At 45.9% G+C, this 18,016-nt stretch overlaps 1 protein-coding gene across 1 annotated transcript; it reads right to left on the reverse strand.

Moving 5' to 3' along the window:
* Positions 1-2,945: 2,945 nt before the first annotated feature.
* NDUFB10 (NADH:ubiquinone oxidoreductase subunit B10) lies at positions 2,946-14,738 on the reverse strand. Its single transcript, XM_088464785.1, has 4 exons — positions 14,383-14,738; positions 5,152-5,290; positions 4,156-4,295; positions 2,946-3,148 (listed from the first exon to the last, which is right to left on the reverse strand). Exons 1-4 carry the CDS (start codon positions 14,519-14,521, stop codon positions 3,048-3,050), a joined length of 519 nt encoding a protein of 172 aa, XP_088320911.1. The 5' UTR covers positions 14,522-14,738; the 3' UTR covers positions 2,946-3,047.
* Positions 14,739-18,016: the final 3,278 nt, after the last annotated feature.

An 18,016-nucleotide genomic window follows, 5' to 3' on the forward strand; every position in this document is an offset into this window, starting at 1 on the left:
TTCTGGCTATTGCCTCCGCTAGGAGGGTGTCAGAGTTAGGGGAGCTTTCCTGTTGCTCCAGTTTTCTGATATTTCTCCAGGACAGGGCTATGCTTCGGACTCGCCCTGGGTTCCTTCCTAAAGTTGTTTCTAGTTTCCACATTAATGCGGAAATTATAATCCCAGCCTTTCAATCACCGGACCTCTCGGCAGGTGAGGCCTCTTTGGATGTGGTCCGCGCCGTCAAAATTTATGTAGACCGTACCAGTTCCCTTCGGAAATCAGACTCCTTATTTGTGCTCTATGGATTTCACAAGAAGGGATGGCCGGCCAATAAACAAACATTGGCTAGATGGCTTCGTATGACTGACTATCTCACAGGCTTACACGCAGACAGGCCTTCCTGTTCCGGTTTCTGTTACTGCTCATTCTACTCGGTCTGTGGGTTCGTGGGCAGCTCACCGTGGCACCTCGGCTGTTCAGCTTTGTAGGGCGGCCAAGTGGTCTTCTGTCCAGACATTTCTGAGGTTCTATGCATTTGATACCTTTAGCTCTCAGGATGCTTCCTTTGGGCGCTGGATTCTCCTCTCAGCACAGGAGTGTCCCCACCCTTAAAGTACTGCTTTGGGAGATCCCCAAGGTCTTCCTGTGGAGCCTATGGACCCTGAAGAAGAATATGAGTTATGGTAAAACTTACCTTTGTTAACTCTCTTTCTTCAAAGTCCATGGGGTCCACAGGGCACCCGCCCTGACACACCTGGCTTCATATGGGCTATATTTCTGGTCACCGGTTTTCCGTCTCCTTCTCTGTGAGAGTGTGATTCTTGTGTGTACCAGTCTTTGTTCTGTCTTTTATCCTCCTCCGGCCTTTGGCATGCCACAAATGGAGGTACCTCTGGCTCGGGGGCGGGGAATAGGGAGAGTGGACAAGTGCATCCTGGGAGCTGAAAGCTTTAACTGCGTGGTGCCCGGATTCCTCATCCACCACCTACACACCAAAGTCTCCCTGTGGACTTTGAAAAACAAAAGAGTTAAAAGTTAAGTTTACCTTAACTCATTTTATAGGGCCTCTATGTTGATAAGGAACCAAAAAGATATCCACAAGTTTCAGCGGAGAGCTTTATGCGGTGGAACGCACATCACTGACTCATCCGTCCCTTCCTGCAGACGTACGTTGCGCGTTCCACATCTTGGAGCACACGACGGTGTTATCCGATAAGGAATACAGCCATCTTCAGGAACAGGAGGTGACAGGCTGTGGAATGCACGGTAGTAATTTAGCATACACAGCTGGCTAAGGAACTTATGATCGCTGCCATTTGGTGGAATGAACCACATCAACAGTAGTGTTCCAGAATTTATCTTTGCAAGTTGGAATTTGATTTCCATTTATTTGTGTTTAGATTGACTATGCTTATGCCCGCCCACGTGTAACAGGAAGTGGGTGGGGATTTTAAGCTCTTATAAATACCTGATCCTTCTCAAGCACACATCTACACCTTGAAATAGACCTAGTGCTGCTTGAAATACAGTGGTAGAGCATGTGGCGGCAGCTAAACCTTGATCCTGAGAGAAGGTATAGCTCAGTAGGGGGCGCTAACATAAATTTCCCATATATGTATTGAATTGTACCTTATAAAAAAAAAAAAAAATGGACTCCTTTGGTACTCCGCCATTTGTTGTGTTTTTATTCTGAAATAAAAAACTATACTGTGTTACACTATGGATGTGTTTCCAGTTATGATTTCTGCAAGAGGAACAGCATACTAAGGGACACAAAGTGTTGAACATTACATCTACATTGAAGGATTCGGCTTTGGATTTGAAACGTGATTTTTTAAGTAGGATTACATCAAAGTCACTTCGGTCAAATTATCGAGAGGAAATATTTTCTTCAAATACTTCACTATATTTTAGATATTTATTTAGCATTGTCCATATACCTAATTACTTATCTCTCTCCAATCAATTTGGGATATATGGTACCTTTCTGAGGTAGAGCGCTTGAACCTTTTTTTTATTAATTATTGTACTTGTTTATGTGATCTGGTATCTATCACTTTGGTATAAGCGACCTTCCTGAGAGTGCGCAGGGGATACAATTTTTTCTGAGAGCTATCAACCCTGTCAAGATAAAGCCCCTAACATGTTCCCTCTTGTAAAACAGCAGTACCAAAGAAAGGCTTTGATAAATGACCTGTCGATTTATTTATATTTTTTTTCTTCCTTTAAAAAGCAAGTTATATACCATTTCCATATGTATCTGACAGTCATCTGCTTAGCTGTCATCCTTCAAATCCATCTCCATTTCAAAATCTCTCTGGAATATAACAAGTATGGCTGCCAGTAACAAGCAGTTGTTAGAAGGCCACAGTGAAAACCAGATCGTCGGAGTTGTCCAAAGCATCATGCGACTGTTTGCCATGGTAGCCAAATGGAACTGCAGATTTTTGTAAGTCATGAATAGCAGTCTCAAGAAACAAACCAAGGGGAAAAGGTAAATGATACGGTTTCTTACAGCCTGCCATTGTTCTGAACAAAATGTCCACCTAATTTTCCATGAGATCACTGCTTGAAAATGCCTTCCAAATGTCCAGCAATACGTTCTGTCTCTATTGTAAGAAGTACCAAAAACCATCTTGTGAATTATCCGGTAGCTAGTGACATCATTAAAACATGAGGGACTTTCAATTGATAAGTTGCATTCTCAAGTATAGTCCCCATCACGAGATACGGTCAATATCCCGGCAATGGGGATGTCGGCATCCCGAAGGTAAGCAGCGGGGTTAGGGTGTGGGGAGGTTAGGATACCTACCAACATACCGTACTTAGCGCTCACTGTATCTGCAGGTCCATTCGTAATCCTGAAATGTCCCAGGAATAACATTATTCTATACATGACTGATAGTGCCCATAGCAGGGCTGGTGGAGTGGACCATGTCCTGTCTCTATAAAAACACACAATATTGGTACATAGATAATTTTTATTAAACTGTTAAGTTCTAAGTGTCCCGTCCTGACACACAAGACAAGTAACGAGAAAGAGTACGGGGGTGGGAATACGCCATTTAGTCCTGCGCCTGAGCAGCGGCTTTCCTCTCCGCCATCATCCTTTCCTTCTGCTTCATGAGGCATTTCCTGGCATTGCCAAAAGCTCCCAGGTCCTCATCTGAGAAAGGGAAATAAACATTTTTAGAGGATCAGTAGGTGGGCACATACTTTTCCCATTTCTTAAAAGAAACAATCCAAACTGTTTTTCTTTAAATATCAAGTAAAGGTGCGTACACACGGTATGACATTTCCGAACGATAACGTTCAACGATAAACCGTTCATTTTATGCAACAAACGACCAACGATGCGCGTTCCCGCATTGACGACAACGATATCTATGGTCGTCCAGGCTAACTTGGCGATTGCATCACGATTTGCATGTTCACAGATGTGGCAGGATGACTTCCCTGTAAGATATCTATCATAGACATCTGTCAGTGTGTGCACCCAATATCGTTTGTCCTGCACTACAGAAAGTTAAAGGGAAATCGTTCAGCGAGATCGTTGGTTGTGCAGATCGTACCGAGTGTATGCAGCTTAAGACCCATCTGATATAATCATTTTTCTTAGCTGTCCTCATACAAAACATCACTGTTGTGATGTCATGTGATGGCAGAGGAAGGGGGAAATGTATAATACACAGAGGTGGTAAAGCTCAGAAGAGTACTCCAAAACCTCTCACTAACATGTGACTGTGATTGCCATGGTAGTCACATGCAGAAATATAAATTAACAATAGCAGCCTGAAGACACAAACTAGGAATAAAAGTTAAAATCCAAGCTGCTTCTTATACTGTGCCACAGTGATCTGTAAATATATATATATATATAAAAGTTAGTGTTCATGGGACTGATACTGATTTAAACTCCGCAAAAAGTAGTTCAATAAATAAATAAAAAATCATAAAATGATCGCTGCTCTGTTTCTGTTTAAAGTAGTATCTTACAATACCGATTAGGAAAGTGAGAGTCCAGACTATTACCTTTCCAAACTCACTCAATAATATGAATCCTCCAGCTCACAAGTAGATAGGTTACAGGAGTCAGAGCAAAAAGCTGATAACATTGGTCATTGCCAATCGTTTTCTTATGTATTCAGGGTATATGGATAATAAATATCTTACATCTAGCCTTGTAGCCCTTGCACACAGCGGCGTACTGCTCCTTCAGCTGGGCACAGTTCTGATCAGCATTGGCTCCTTCTTGCTCCCTGCACGCTATAAATCGGTCGCGTATAATTGTGACTATTTCCTTATCAACGAGGCTTAAAAAAGATGAAAAAAAAAAAAATAAGTCATTGGTCAGCTAAGAAGTCACTAGGCACACAGTGTAATTACTTTAAGGGGGAGATTCAATTCTTTTATATGGACGCCCGACAGAACAATTCAATTGTTGCTCCGTTCGGATGCGCATAGCCGAGGGTAGACGCATTTCCGCTTGCCGCCTCCGGGGGGCGCCCAAAGCAGTACTTTAGACAGGTTTAGCCACTTTGCGCGGCTAAACCCGATGCTGTTGGGCGCACACGTACACACACACACGCTGCACGAGAGCCCAAACAGAGCAACAATTTAATTGCTCCTTCAGGCAGCCATTAGTTAAGGTGCCCAATAAAAGAAATGAATTCCCCCTATGAGTATAGTGTCTAAAGGTCATCCAGAACGTATTGTACGATCATCATCTTTATACCACTTTTACAAATAAATTACAGGTCTGACCCGGAGTTGGAACAGGGTTCCAATCTGGATCAGACCCGGAATTTAGCCGGCGCCAACCCAGGATATTCCCGAGTCGGCGCCGTTCACACCGGAGTTGGGTCTGCATAGACCCGGCTTTTCCAGCGTTGAAGTGGACGCTTGGAGATGACGTCATCTCCAAGCGTCACTGAAGCCGGACCAATCGGCCGGCATGCGGCACGCTCCAGGTCATCGTGACCCAGAGCGCGCCGTTCACACTGCAGGGTTTCTCCCGTGTTAAACCCTGCAAATTACCTGGGTTGGATTTCCGGGTCACTCCATCCAGGAATCCAATCCTGCTCCGGTGTAAAAGGGGTATAAGTGTATTTGTAACAGGACGCAGAAATTCAGAGGAGGGTTAGAAGGTCCTTTAACAGAGATACTTACAAATCCCTTCTCCACTGCATATCCGCCTCGTAGTGGCACAAATAGTCGTCTTCTAAACACTGAGACAGGTCGGGAACACGTGAGAACTCCCGATGATAGTAATAAGTCTTTCTATTTGATCGCTGACGTACCATCCAATCTGTAAGGGTACGATTACAGTCATGCGACAGGCGGATGACACAGAGAAATTATTTAAATAAATAAAAATGTTATCACGGCACAGGTCCCACCCTTTTAGGATAATTTACCATATATACCAGTATGAGTGTTTGTTCAATTTATATATACAGACCAACAGGAGTAATTAATATCCAATACAAACGGTCGGTGGTGCTCCCTTAGAGTTAAAATAACAAATAATAGTTAATAGCAAATAACTTGGGGGCAAAAATCAATCTAGTTAAAACCTAATTTTTTGTGTTTTATGGACTCACAGGACACAGAAAATACTTTAATGCACCTTTTAAATGAATTACCATAGCAATGAAACAAATAAGATGGTGCACCGTAGTATTAATCTCTTGTGACACAACAGAAGTGGGGTGCTGGACTGTAGATAGACAAAAATTAGTTAGACAATGTCTAGCTCGACCCCAGTTGTTAGACAATGTCTAGCTCGACCCCAGTTGTTAGACAATGTCTAGCTCGACCCCAGTTGTTAGACAATGTCTAGCTCGACCCCAGTTGTTAGACAATCAATAGATCGACAGGTACAAAAGGTCGACATGTAAGAAGGTCGACATGTAAGAAGGTCGACATGTAAGAAGGTCGACATGTAAGAAGGTCGACATGTAAGAAGGTCGACATGTAAGAAGGTCGACATGTAAGAAGGTCGACATGTAAGAAGGTCGACATGTAAGAAGGTCGACAGGGCCAAAATGTCGACATGAAAATGGTCGCCACAAAAATGATCGACACATGATTTTTTAAATATTTTTTTTAGGTTTAGGGTTAGGCACTTAAGATGAGCCAGTGTCCAACGTCATTCCCTACCATCCAACGTCATTCCCTACCATCCAAGTGGGCATGAAGGGGGAATAAATCCATGTGGCGAGCAAAGCGAGCCACCGTGCCCGCAGCATGGCAAGCGAAGCGAGCCCGCAAGGGTCCGAAAGGTATTTACACAGAAAAAACATTTTTAAAAATGTGTCGACCTTTTTCATATCGACCTTTTGACCCTGTCGACCTTTAGTGTGTCGACCTTTTGTACCCGTCGACCTTTTGTACCTGTCAATCTATTGACTGTCTAACAACTGGGGTAGATCTAGACATAGACAAAAATTAGTTAGACAATCTCTTATACCACACCCAACAGAAGTATGAGAAATTATATAAAATCAGCGCGGCGGATGGGGACGATAGTTGCGTAATGCATGGCCACGACCGATCAGCGATGATCAGAAGGTCGAGCATGTGAATTCTTCCAACATGCCCGACTGATCCGATCATTGGTCGGCCGCATCTGGCAGTGCCCGACATTTCCCCTGTTCCTTCAGGGAGGGGGGGGGGGGGGGGAGAACGCAGATACCGCATGGTCATACACTGTAAAATATCTCACACCGTGTGGCCACGATATCCGCTGCTTTCAAACAGTCAGAATGTCCGTCAGTCTGACAATTTATCTGACCATGCATACCCGGCCTTGCATTTAACTTATATTTGCATGCCAACAGGGTCATATGAGCGTGCATAGAGGTTCCCGTCCATGCAAATCTCATCAATTTTATGTATTTATGGGCTCAGTGGGGACTATCCCACCCCTATGTACTAACATGATTGGTTTACATCTATTTTCCTAAGTGTTTATTAGGCCAGTGGCTCTAAACTGGGTGACGTGGCCCAATTACTGAACCTAAAGATGACCAATTTACTTCCAGTGTTCTCCCCAGAAAAATTTTCCAGCCGGGTGGCATCAAGAAGTAGCCGGGTGGGGGCCTTAACAATAGCAATAATATAAGGTCAGGGTTTAAAACATTGTAAGGATTTAAACTTGAAATAACATTGTATATATTAATTCTCCTCTTCTTATTAGAGGCCCAGTCGTCTGATTATGAAAAAGCTGCAAAGTGTGTAGGATCTGGTCCTTGTTATACAGCTCCCAGATACTGTCACCACTCGCAGGCTCCCAAAGTGCCGGGTGGTGCACCCACAAACAGCAGCCTGGGGAGAACACTGACTTCATTTAATAATCATTGCAAATTTCTCAGTAAGAAACTTATGACCTAGGGGTGCCATGGAAGAAATGCCAATACTCTAGGGCGCCGTGATTCAGGAAAGTTTGGGAACCACTGTAATAAATCCCTCGGGAGCCTCCTGTATATACAAGAAATGTAGCTTTAGAATGAACAGCGTCTCTCCGAGGTTGTACAAAGTCAAAATGCATTTCAGACAGAAGTCAAAAAAAGGCCGACGTTTCGGGGCTCGCGCGCCCCTTTGTCAAGGTGAGTAACAAATATATAAAACCAAATGCTTACCTTAAATAGGTGGAGAAGCCCGCAAGTGTGTGAGTGACATGGAAAGTACACAGAGCCGCCGCATCCCTCAGAGAGGACCTCATCCCGTTGACGGCGCCCGGGTTACCCGGGTAACTGGGGAAGCGTTCTGGGATAGAAATGTGCTAGAGAAACAGACACCAAGTGTACAAATGCCCCCGAGTTTGTCAGAAACCATAGCATGAAAAGAATGAGAAAAAAAGGGCTGACAGATACACTGTAAGGAGTATAAAAGGATATGTAAATACAAGTTAAATGAATAGATACATCAAAAGAAGCTGAATGTAATGAACTATGAATGCCCCAAGTCTAGAGCTCTAGTAGTATATGCATAATGAACATTGGCCCTCATTCAGAGCCGGACGCTCTGAGCAGGGCGCTCGCTCTGAATGAGGGCCGTCCTCCATAAAAATGGAGCGTCCTCCTGGACGCTCGTATAGCTGTGGGTCACCACCCACAGCCTATACGAGCGTGCAGGTTGATGGTCGCGATGGCCTTGACCATCGCCACTGCGAGCCGGAGCCTGCGGTTGAGTTTCTCAACCGCAAGGCCCGGAGTGATTTGGGCTCTATCAGAGCCAAAATCACTCCCAGTGACATCACTAGTGATGTCAGTGGGCCGGCTTCTGACGGTAGGCGTTCCCTTGGGAACGCCCCCGTCTGGGAGGCACGCCCCCGGCATGCCCACCAAAGGGGGCGTGCTATCAATCAACATCGACAGCACGCCCCCTTTGATCAGACACAACGAGGGAAGGAAAGTCCTTCGCTCGTCGCGTCTCGCGCATGCGCACGACGGAGCTCCCTCCGTCGTGCGCATGCTCAGTGCACACCATCGACCAACTTGCGAGCGGACAGCCGCTCGCGAGTGGGTCTGAATCAGGCCCATTGACCACTATATTTAGGTCCAATAGTGTTAAATCTATCACATCATAAATCAGATCAATAAAAATAATAAAAAGTAGAGAAATGAAAGCAAAACTGAAAAATCAAATATGTAACCAAAAGGTGCGCACTAAACATGTGTGAGAAAAAGGTGTTGCCTAGCAGTAAGTCCCATCACAAATCGAGAAAAATTATACATGAATCATATTAATCCTCTATGTAGTTAGAACAAGTTCCAAGTCATTTTCTTGTTTAATCTATTAGGGCTAATTCTGTTTAAGAAATACATCCATCTTGCTTCTAGTTGTAAAAGTTTATTGTCCTGATCCCCGTTTCTGAGTGTTTTTGGTACATGGTCAATTACTATATGATTTACACTAGAGATTGTGTTTTAGTTCAGCAATATACCGTGCTACGGTAATGTCTAAATCCCCTTCACGGAGAGGACCCTGACGTCATCAGTGAGCATCCAACGTCATTCCCGACCATCCAAGTGGGCATAGCCATTTTCAAGCATCCCCAGATGGAAAGGCAATATAACATCAAACATGTGTTGACATGTACTTCATCATATGTGGTGTATCTGAGCATCTGTCCCTGTGGACTGTATTATGTGGGGAAAACCACGAGGACCTTGCGGGAGAGGATGGGTTTACAGCGCTCAGCCAACAAAGCGACTCCAGGAGGTAAAGATTCCGGTCAACCTGTGGCAAGAAATTTTGCTGAACTGAAGCACGATTGCTCTAGTTTAAATCATATAGTAATTGACCATGTACCAAAAACACAGGGACCGGGTCAATAAACTTTTAAAAATAGAAGCAAGATGGATGAATTCCTTAAACACCATTAGTCCTAATGGTTTAAACAAGAAAATGACTTGGAACGTGTTCTAACTACAAAGAGGATTAATATAGGATTGCACTGCTTCATGTATAATTTTTTCCCTATTTGTGATAGGACTCGTCGCTAGGCGACACCTTTTTCTCACACATGTCAGTGCGCACCTTTGGTTACAGGTCCATTATATATATATATATTTATATTTCATTTTTTTTACATTTTTGGTGTTTTTCAGTTTTGCTTTAATTTTTTCATTTCTCTGCTTTATTATTTGTATTAGTCTTTATTGATCTGATTTATGATGCGATAGATTCAACACGATTGGACCTAAATATAGTGATCAATGTTCATTATGCATATACTACTATAGCTCTAGATTTGGAGAATTCATAGTTAATTACATTCAGCTTCCTTTGATGTATCTATTCATTTAACCTGTATTTACAGCGCTTCACTTTTTCCACATTTTGTCATGTTACAGCCATATTCCAAAATGGAACACACATACCCCATAATGACAACGTGTAAAAAGTTTGCGTTTTTTGCAAATTTAATTGAAAAAAAACAAAAAAACTAAGAAATCACATGTACATAAGTATTCACAGCCTTTGCTGAATATTTTGTTGATGCACCTTTGGCAGCAATTACAGCCTCAAGTCTTTTTGAATATGGTGCCACAAGCTTGGCACACCTATCTTCGGGCAGTGTCGCCCATTCCTCTTTGCAGCACCTCTCAAGCTCCATCAGGTTGGATGGGAAGCGTCGGTGCACAGCCATTTTCAGATCTCTCCAGAGATGTTCAATCGGATTCAAGTCTGGGCTCTGGCTGGGCCACTCAAGGACATTCACAGTTGTCCTGAAGCCACTCCTTTGATATCTTGGCTGTGTGCTTAGGGTCGTTGTCCTGCTGAAAGATGAACCGTCACCCTAGTCTGAGGTCAAGAGCAGGTTTTCATCCAGGATGTCTCTGTACATTGCTGCATTCATCTTTCCCTCTATCCTGACTAGTCTCCCAGTTCCTGCCGCTGAAAAACATCCCCACAGCATGATGCTGCCACCACCATGCTTCACTGTAGGAATGGTATTGGTCTGGTGATGAGCAGTGCCTGGTTTCCTCCAAACGTAACTCCTGGCATTCACGCCAAAGAGTTCAATCCTTGTCTCATCAGACCACAGAATTTTGTTTGTCATGGAGAGTCCTTCAGTTGCATTTTGGCAAACTCCAGGCGGACTGCCATGTGCTTTTGACTAAGGAGTGGCTTCCATCAGACAGAAGCGGTATGAAGTACCGCTGGTCGCGAGTTCTAATCCCGGCACCATGAGGCAGACAGCTGGAGAGATCCCGGCAGCGGCAGCCTGACAGCGCTGGAAATCCCGATTGTCCCTAGGTAAGTACTTACTAACCTAACCCTCCATAGGGGTGCCTAACCCTAACCTCCCCCCGTGCCTAACCCTAAAACCCCCTCTAAGTGCCTAAATCTAACCCCCCCTTTCCCCGCTGCCTAACCCTAAGTCCCCCGGGGAGGTGCCTAACCCTAACCTCCCCCCGGGGAGGCCTAACCCTGACCCACCCTCCCCCTAGCCTAACCCTAACCCTCCCGGGGGTTGCCTAACCCTAAGTCCCCCCGGGAGCCCTAACCCTCTCCCCCCTGCGGCTGTCCGCTCGCGGCGCCCGGCATCGGAAAAATGACAGGGGTCTACATTTAGACGCCTGTCATTTAACCCTCGCCGGGATAAAGCAGTCGGGAAGCCGGCTGTCGGGCTTACGTCAGCCGGCTTCCCGATTGCATCCCCCGTGTGACCACTTTACCATACAGGCCTGATTGGTGGATTGCTGCAGAGATGGTTGTCCTTCTGGAAGGTTCTCCTCTTTCCACAGAGGAAAGCTGTAGCTCTGACAGAGTGACCATCAGGTTCTTGGTCACCTCCCTGACTAGGGCCTTTCTCCCCTGATCGCTCAGTTTAGACGGCCGGCCAACTCTAGGAAGAGTCCTGGTGATTCTGAACTTCTTCCATTTATGGATGATGGAGGCCACTGTGCTCATTGGGACCTTCAAAGCAGCAGATATTTTTCTGTACCCTTCCCCAGATTTGTGCCTCGAGACAATCTTGTCTCGGAGGTCTACAGACAATTCCTTGTACTTCATGCTTGGTTTATGCTCTGACATGCACTGTCAAGTGTGGGACCTTATATAGACAGGTGTATGCCTTTCCAAATCATGTCCAATCAACTGAATTTACCACAGGTGGACGCCAATTAAGCTGTAGGAACATCTCAAGGATGATCAGTGGAAACAGGATGCACCTGAGCTCAATTTTGAGCTTCATGGCAAAGTCTGTGAATACTTATGTACATGTGATTTCTTAAGGTGCATACACACGTAACGATTTTTTGAACGATTTAACTATAACGACGTCGTTATAGTTAAAAAAATCGTTCAGTTTCTAAGTTATAACGATGAACCATAATCGTTCATGCACGTTCCCGTTTGTAGTTTATCGTCCATTTCAGACTGACCAACTTAACGATTTTCATTAAGGGAAGGAACATTTTTCGTTCATCGTTGAAAAAAATCGTTCATTACACTTCAAAAAATCGTTCTCTTTTTCAAGGGAAAAACTGAACGAAAAACGCTCATTAACAAAATCGTTACGTGTGTATGCAGCATTAGTTTTCTATTTAATTAAATTTGCAAAAATCTCAAAAAAACTTTTTACACGTTGTCATTATGGGGTCTTGTGTGTAGAATTTTGAGGACAAAAATGAATTAATCCATTATGGAATAAGGCTGTAACATAACAAAATGTGGAAAAAGTGAAGCGTTGCGAATACTTTCCGGATGCACTGTACATATCCTTTTATACTTCTTACAGTTTATCTGTAAGCCTTTTTTCGCATTCTTTTCACACTATGTTTTCTGCCAAACTCTGGGACATTTGTATACTTGGTGTCTTTTTCTCTAGCACATTTCTATGCCGGACCGCTTCCCCAGTTACCCGGGTAACCCAGGCGCCGTCAATGGGGTGACGTCATCTCTGAGGGAGAGTAATTTTTTACAATTCTTCAAAAATCCACCTGCCGCTACAGCCCGCATTCTAGAAAACAGCTGCCGCATACTTAGGAACCCCGCAGGAGTCAATTTCGCTGGTTTAGAACTTTGTCCCCCAATATTTTTTTTTCGCCCCCAAAATTTAAGTACATTTTTTAGGGTGTCCTGAGGATTATTTTTTTTTTTTTTTTAACACAGATTACTTTTAGGGGGACATTGAAAAGGCTGCAGGCTACTTTTTTTTTTATTATTCTGAACCCAAAACCTCAATTCTGCACTTTTTTTTCGCCATGTATTACATGGAGTAACGTTATCCCCGTTTTTTTTACAAAGACTTTTCGCACCAGCAAAAAGTCTTTGAAATTGAATATGGGGATAACTGAAATTGCTAAAAATTACGTCATCGCCGATAATGGACTTTTCGCCCCATATTGAATATGCCCCTATGTCTTAAATACATTTGACTTTGTACAACCTCGGAGTGCCGCTGTTCATAATAAGGAATATATATATATCATAGTTCTACCCTTCTGCCCCCGGCCTGTTTGGGGGGGGGATTAAGGACCTCATTCAGAGTCGGTCGTACGCCTAACGATCGAGAATCAGAAGAAAAAACAATCGCACGGCCGGGCGATCGTAACAAAGTGACGCCCATACATGAACAAAGCACCTCCTAGCTAACGAGTGATAGCAGCTAGCGATCGAGGCAATCGTTGTCAGTCGCTGTATGTTAATTTTCTTCTGCTGGTTGCGGACGCTTGTGTTGTGTGCAAATTACATAAAAAAATTAACAAAAAATCGCATATAATAAGCCATCCCCATGAAATTTATTAATTCTTATTATTTGCTAATGCTAACGCAACTGAATCAATTACAAGCCAATTAGCAGTGTTATTAGCTTCAACAATCGATTATTAGCTGCTTGCATTGTGTGGCACAAAATAGAAACAGCAAACATAACATCAGTCACATTCGATAGTAACGACTGTACTCTGGGGCTTGAGAAAGCACATACCCAACCTCAAGCTGTACGATCAGCCAGTCCTCTAACCTGCTCGCAGAGTGACGTTTTACTACTTCCGGCCTTCTATGTCGGTCGTAGCAGGTATTTTATGTACGCCCCTGAAACGCCCTGAAAGCGCTGAGGAACGCATGCGTTTTTAGACCACCACCCCCGTCAACACCCACAAACGGCCTTTCTTGTCAATCAACTCTCGGAAGCCACTTCCTGCTCTTATGCCATACGATCGACAGCATTTTGGATCGCAAGGTCTCGTACGCACATGCGCACAGCTAACCGTACGCATGCGTGGTTCGGAAACATCGGATGCGTATGACCGAGCGGCCGCTTACGACCAACTCTGAATGAGGTCCTAATTCCCCGCTGCACTCCTCGCTTCCTCTGGGCAAGGTGTTCCCAGGGAATCGGTATGATATGCAGGCAGATGAATTGCCGGCACTGAAATCCCAATGTTGCACTATCCCGACAGGGGCCGGTAAGTACCCTAACCCTCTCTTGGTGGTGCCTAACCCTAAGCCCCACTGCCCGCACCCTAAACCTCCCCGGGGGTGCCGAAGCCTAACCTCCACCCGGTGGTGCCTAACCGCACCCTCCCCGGAGTCTAAACCCTTCCTGGGGGGATGCCTAACCCACCCAGGGAGGGTCCTAAACCTAACCCCTCCATCCCCGGGCTGTGTGATACTTACCCACATACTTGTAGTCAGAATGCCGGCGGTCGTGATGCCCAACATCGTTATCCTGATGTCTTCTGGATGGTGGTGTCGGCATTATGCCGGGAGTCGAGATTCAGGCGTCGGTATGTCAGTCCAGTATAGTGTCCGCCGGCATCTTGAACGTATATACCACTCCCAGCAATGTGTGTGTGTACCTATATGATGCTGCAGTACTGACCCCATCAATGGTCCAGCAGGGGAACTACAGGTCTCAGCATGCCCCAGCACACTCACCGTGGAAGGCTGTCACCGGCTTGTCCACAGCATAGTAGAAGACGCTGTACACCAGCGCGGCGGGATCGGGCAGGCCGCTCAGCTTGTTGGGAGCCGGGGTACGGCTCGGGGGCTCCGGGTACACATCCTTGTCCGGCATCGCACAGGTCACCCCGACGACCCCTGTCACACGGAAGATGGCGGCGCAGGACCCCGCGGCTGCCGCCTACAGGGGGGGGGGGGGTTTGGGCACAAAGCAGCCGGAGGTGGTGAGACTAACAGCGTCTGCTGACACGTGACCAGGCGATGACTTCACGGATCACCCCCCCCTCCCACGAAACCCACTCGGGCACCTTCAAGGGAGACAGGCGCCAAGGGCAGCTATTCCAGTCACGTGGTGGCGTCCATCCAATCATCGGGTGGATAGCGTTTCAAGCCTCGATTCAGATGGTGGCTCTGTGGTGAAGTGGTGGTGTAAATTGGAGTGTCCTTCCAGCAGGGGGAGCACCACATCTATCCTTCCCATGACAGCCGGTTACAGACTGCGCTTGCAGCCTGTAGTGGAAATTTAGAGATACAATTTGTATGATTTATTATTATTATTATTATTATTATTATTATTATGGTACTTGTGTACTTTACAGACTCATTGCAGAGAGAACCCACTTTACGGACTCATTGCAGAGAGAACCCAAGTGTCCTACACTCACATACCTCCCAACTGTCCTGTTTCCAGCGGGACAATCCCGTTTTTCTGGGACTGTCCCGCTGTCCTGCCATTGGCCGCAGTGTCCCGCAGTGGGGGTGAAGTTGGGGAGAGCACATACCGCTGCTCTGCATAGGGTGTGCAGGAGGAGTACAGATGCCGTGTGCGGGATACGTTTAGGAAGCCGGCAGCCGCAATACCGGCCGCCGGCTTCCCGAATCCTCAATCCCGGATAGGGTTAAATGACAGGCGTCTAAAATCTAGACGCCTGTCATTTTCTCAACACCGGGAGACAGGCGCCCGGCATCCCGATCGAAGGGATGCCGTTCGCCGCGAGCAGACAGCCGGGAGGGTTAGGTTTAGGGCACCCGGGGGGGGACTTAGGGTTAGGCACCCCGCCGGGAGGGTTAGGCTAGGGGAAGGGGGGGTTAAGGATAGGCACTTAGAGGGGGGAGGTTAGGGTTAGCCACTTGGGGGGGGGGTTAGGCACCCCTAAGGAGGGTTAGGGGGGTTGGTTAGTCTAGTTTTTACTTACCCTAGGGACGATCGGGATTTCCAGCGCTGTTGGCCTTCTGCTGCCGGGCTCTGCTCTTTTGTCGGGCTGCAGCGAATCGAACTGCCGGCCATGCGGCAGCCGGGATTTCTTACCGAACGCGCCGTGCGCATGCGCACGGCATCTGTTCACTCATGTAGGGAGAGCCTGGGGATGCCCCCAAAGTGCCGAAAACGGGAGAAGCAGCGAGGCTCCGCCCCGTTTTTATCTGACTGCCCCTTTTCATAAGCCACATCCCCTTTTCAGGCGCGCCCGCTTTCGGTGCACAGCCTGTCCCTCTTTCAGATTTTCAAATGTTGGGAGGTATGCACTCATTATTATTATCAATCATGGTAATGTCTAAATTCCCTTCACGGAGAGGACCCTGACGTCATCAGCCAGTGTCCAGCGTCATTCCCTACCATCCAAGTGGGCATAGAGGGGGAATATAACCTTGTGGCGAGCCCGAAGCGTGGCGAGAGCAGCGAAGCCGCGAGGGGACAACTTTCTTCTTTAGGTGGGGACAACTTTCGGTACTTGTGTATGTAAAGTACACAAGTACCATTTAAAACATTCATTGGGTTCTCTCTGCAATGAGTCCGTAAAGTACACAAGTACCATTATGCTTATTATTATTATAGTAGTATTATTAATTATCATTATTATTGATAATTGAAAATATGTGGAAAAAAATATGCCCAACTTTACAGAAACCCAAATGATAAACATTGCTGCACAGATGGGATGTGTTTTGCCACTCAACTCATTTTAAATAACAAAGGGCCTGATTCAGAGCCGCTCGTTCGCTCCGAGCGATGTTTGCCCAACTGCGCATGCGTGCGGATCGTAATACGCATGCGGGAACCAGTCAGTGCGGCTGAAAATTGTTTGTTCGCTAAATAGCGAATGCCTGCTAATATGAGTGACAGGAGGAGGCGTATGTGGGTGGTAACAGGGGAAGGTGCTTGAAAACGGGGAGTGGAGATCAGAACGCAGGCGTTCTTAAAGGTCAAAACGGGCGTTTTATGGGTGTGCATAATTAATACAGCAGCATCACTGACCACGTCACTGGGTTATTTTATAGCCAGAGCTGCTCGCAAATTTGTGGTAGCAAAAACCAACCACAAGAATAGCGAGCAGTTCATACGCTGGTCGATGTACTCGATTAATCTAATAAATAGCGGACATGACGTAGGATGCGAGCGGCCAGGGGGCATATTTTTCCAAAAAACGTCCGCAAGTTTGGTTCGCTCGTTCAGACATAGAGGCGTGAACAGACCGCAAATAGCGAACTGTTCATTTGAATAGCCACCCTTATTTTCTGGATGAGCGAGCGCTAATTGCGTCCGGCTCTGAATCAGGCCCCAAGAGTCAATTCTGGCCGAAGCTTTACAGGATCACAGCAATTACAGATCACGTCTCAGAGATCCAAGTCTTCCAGGATGTCTATGCCTCATCATTTACCCTGGTCTCTTGAACCTCTGACCATGGGACTACACTCCAGGGACGTCGTTAACCATTCGGGATATCCTATACATAGGGAGAGGGGCCCTAGATTGCACACCCTAAGCACAATGTGAGGTGCTACCTGCAGGTAGCACCTCACATTGTGCTTAGGGTGTGCAATCTAGGGCCACTCTCCCTATGTATTTGTACTGTGTGTATGTATGTACACTGGAAGGACGAGGCTCCTCCCACCTTGATTAGCACCCCTCCCACCTGTCCCAGGGTGTTTTTAATTAGGAAGGAGTCCTTGCACTTCAAGACTGCACATGTAATGAGGCACACTGTGGGTAAGACCTATTATATATATATGCTGTGTCAGTTTTGGGACTGGTATTGGGGTGCGGGGCTCTCTGGGCTTGTGTGGCTGGACTGCTTCATGGCATCACAATGTACACTTTTTCACTTCTTTAGTTTGTTTTTTATATATGTAGCACTTTATACACTTTTTATTATAACCTCCTACTTAGGTAGGACTTAACACATAGGCTTCCTTTATTATTCCTTAACCCACTTTAAATCTCACATTAGTGTGATGCCATGGGGCGGTTCTGCTGGGTTGGCCTGGGGGGTCCCGTGCCCTATATTTGTTCCATGGGAGTGCTAGGGACCTGCCTGATAGAGGTCACCTGGACGCGGTGGGCAGGCCCATAATTATGGCCATTATTATGCAAAGAACCTCTTTGATGCTATTTAGCAGTTATATTATTAGGTTCAGCATGGTTAGAGTGTGCACTTGCATTTGTCTCTTTATGCTTGCAGGGATATCCTATACGCCTGCACATCTCACATTATGGAATTTTCCTTTACTAAAACAATTGCACTACCTTCCACTTCTTAGAGGTCATTGCAGTGGGAGACAGTCAGGGCAGTGACAATACAAAGGCACAGCTTCAGGAGGCCTCCTTTTCATA

This window comes from Taudactylus pleione, unplaced genomic scaffold (assembly GCF_031769625.1).
Source record: "Taudactylus pleione unplaced genomic scaffold, aTauple2 ptg000061l, whole genome shotgun sequence".
Lineage (NCBI taxonomy): Eukaryota > Metazoa > Chordata > Amphibia > Anura > Myobatrachidae > Taudactylus > Taudactylus pleione.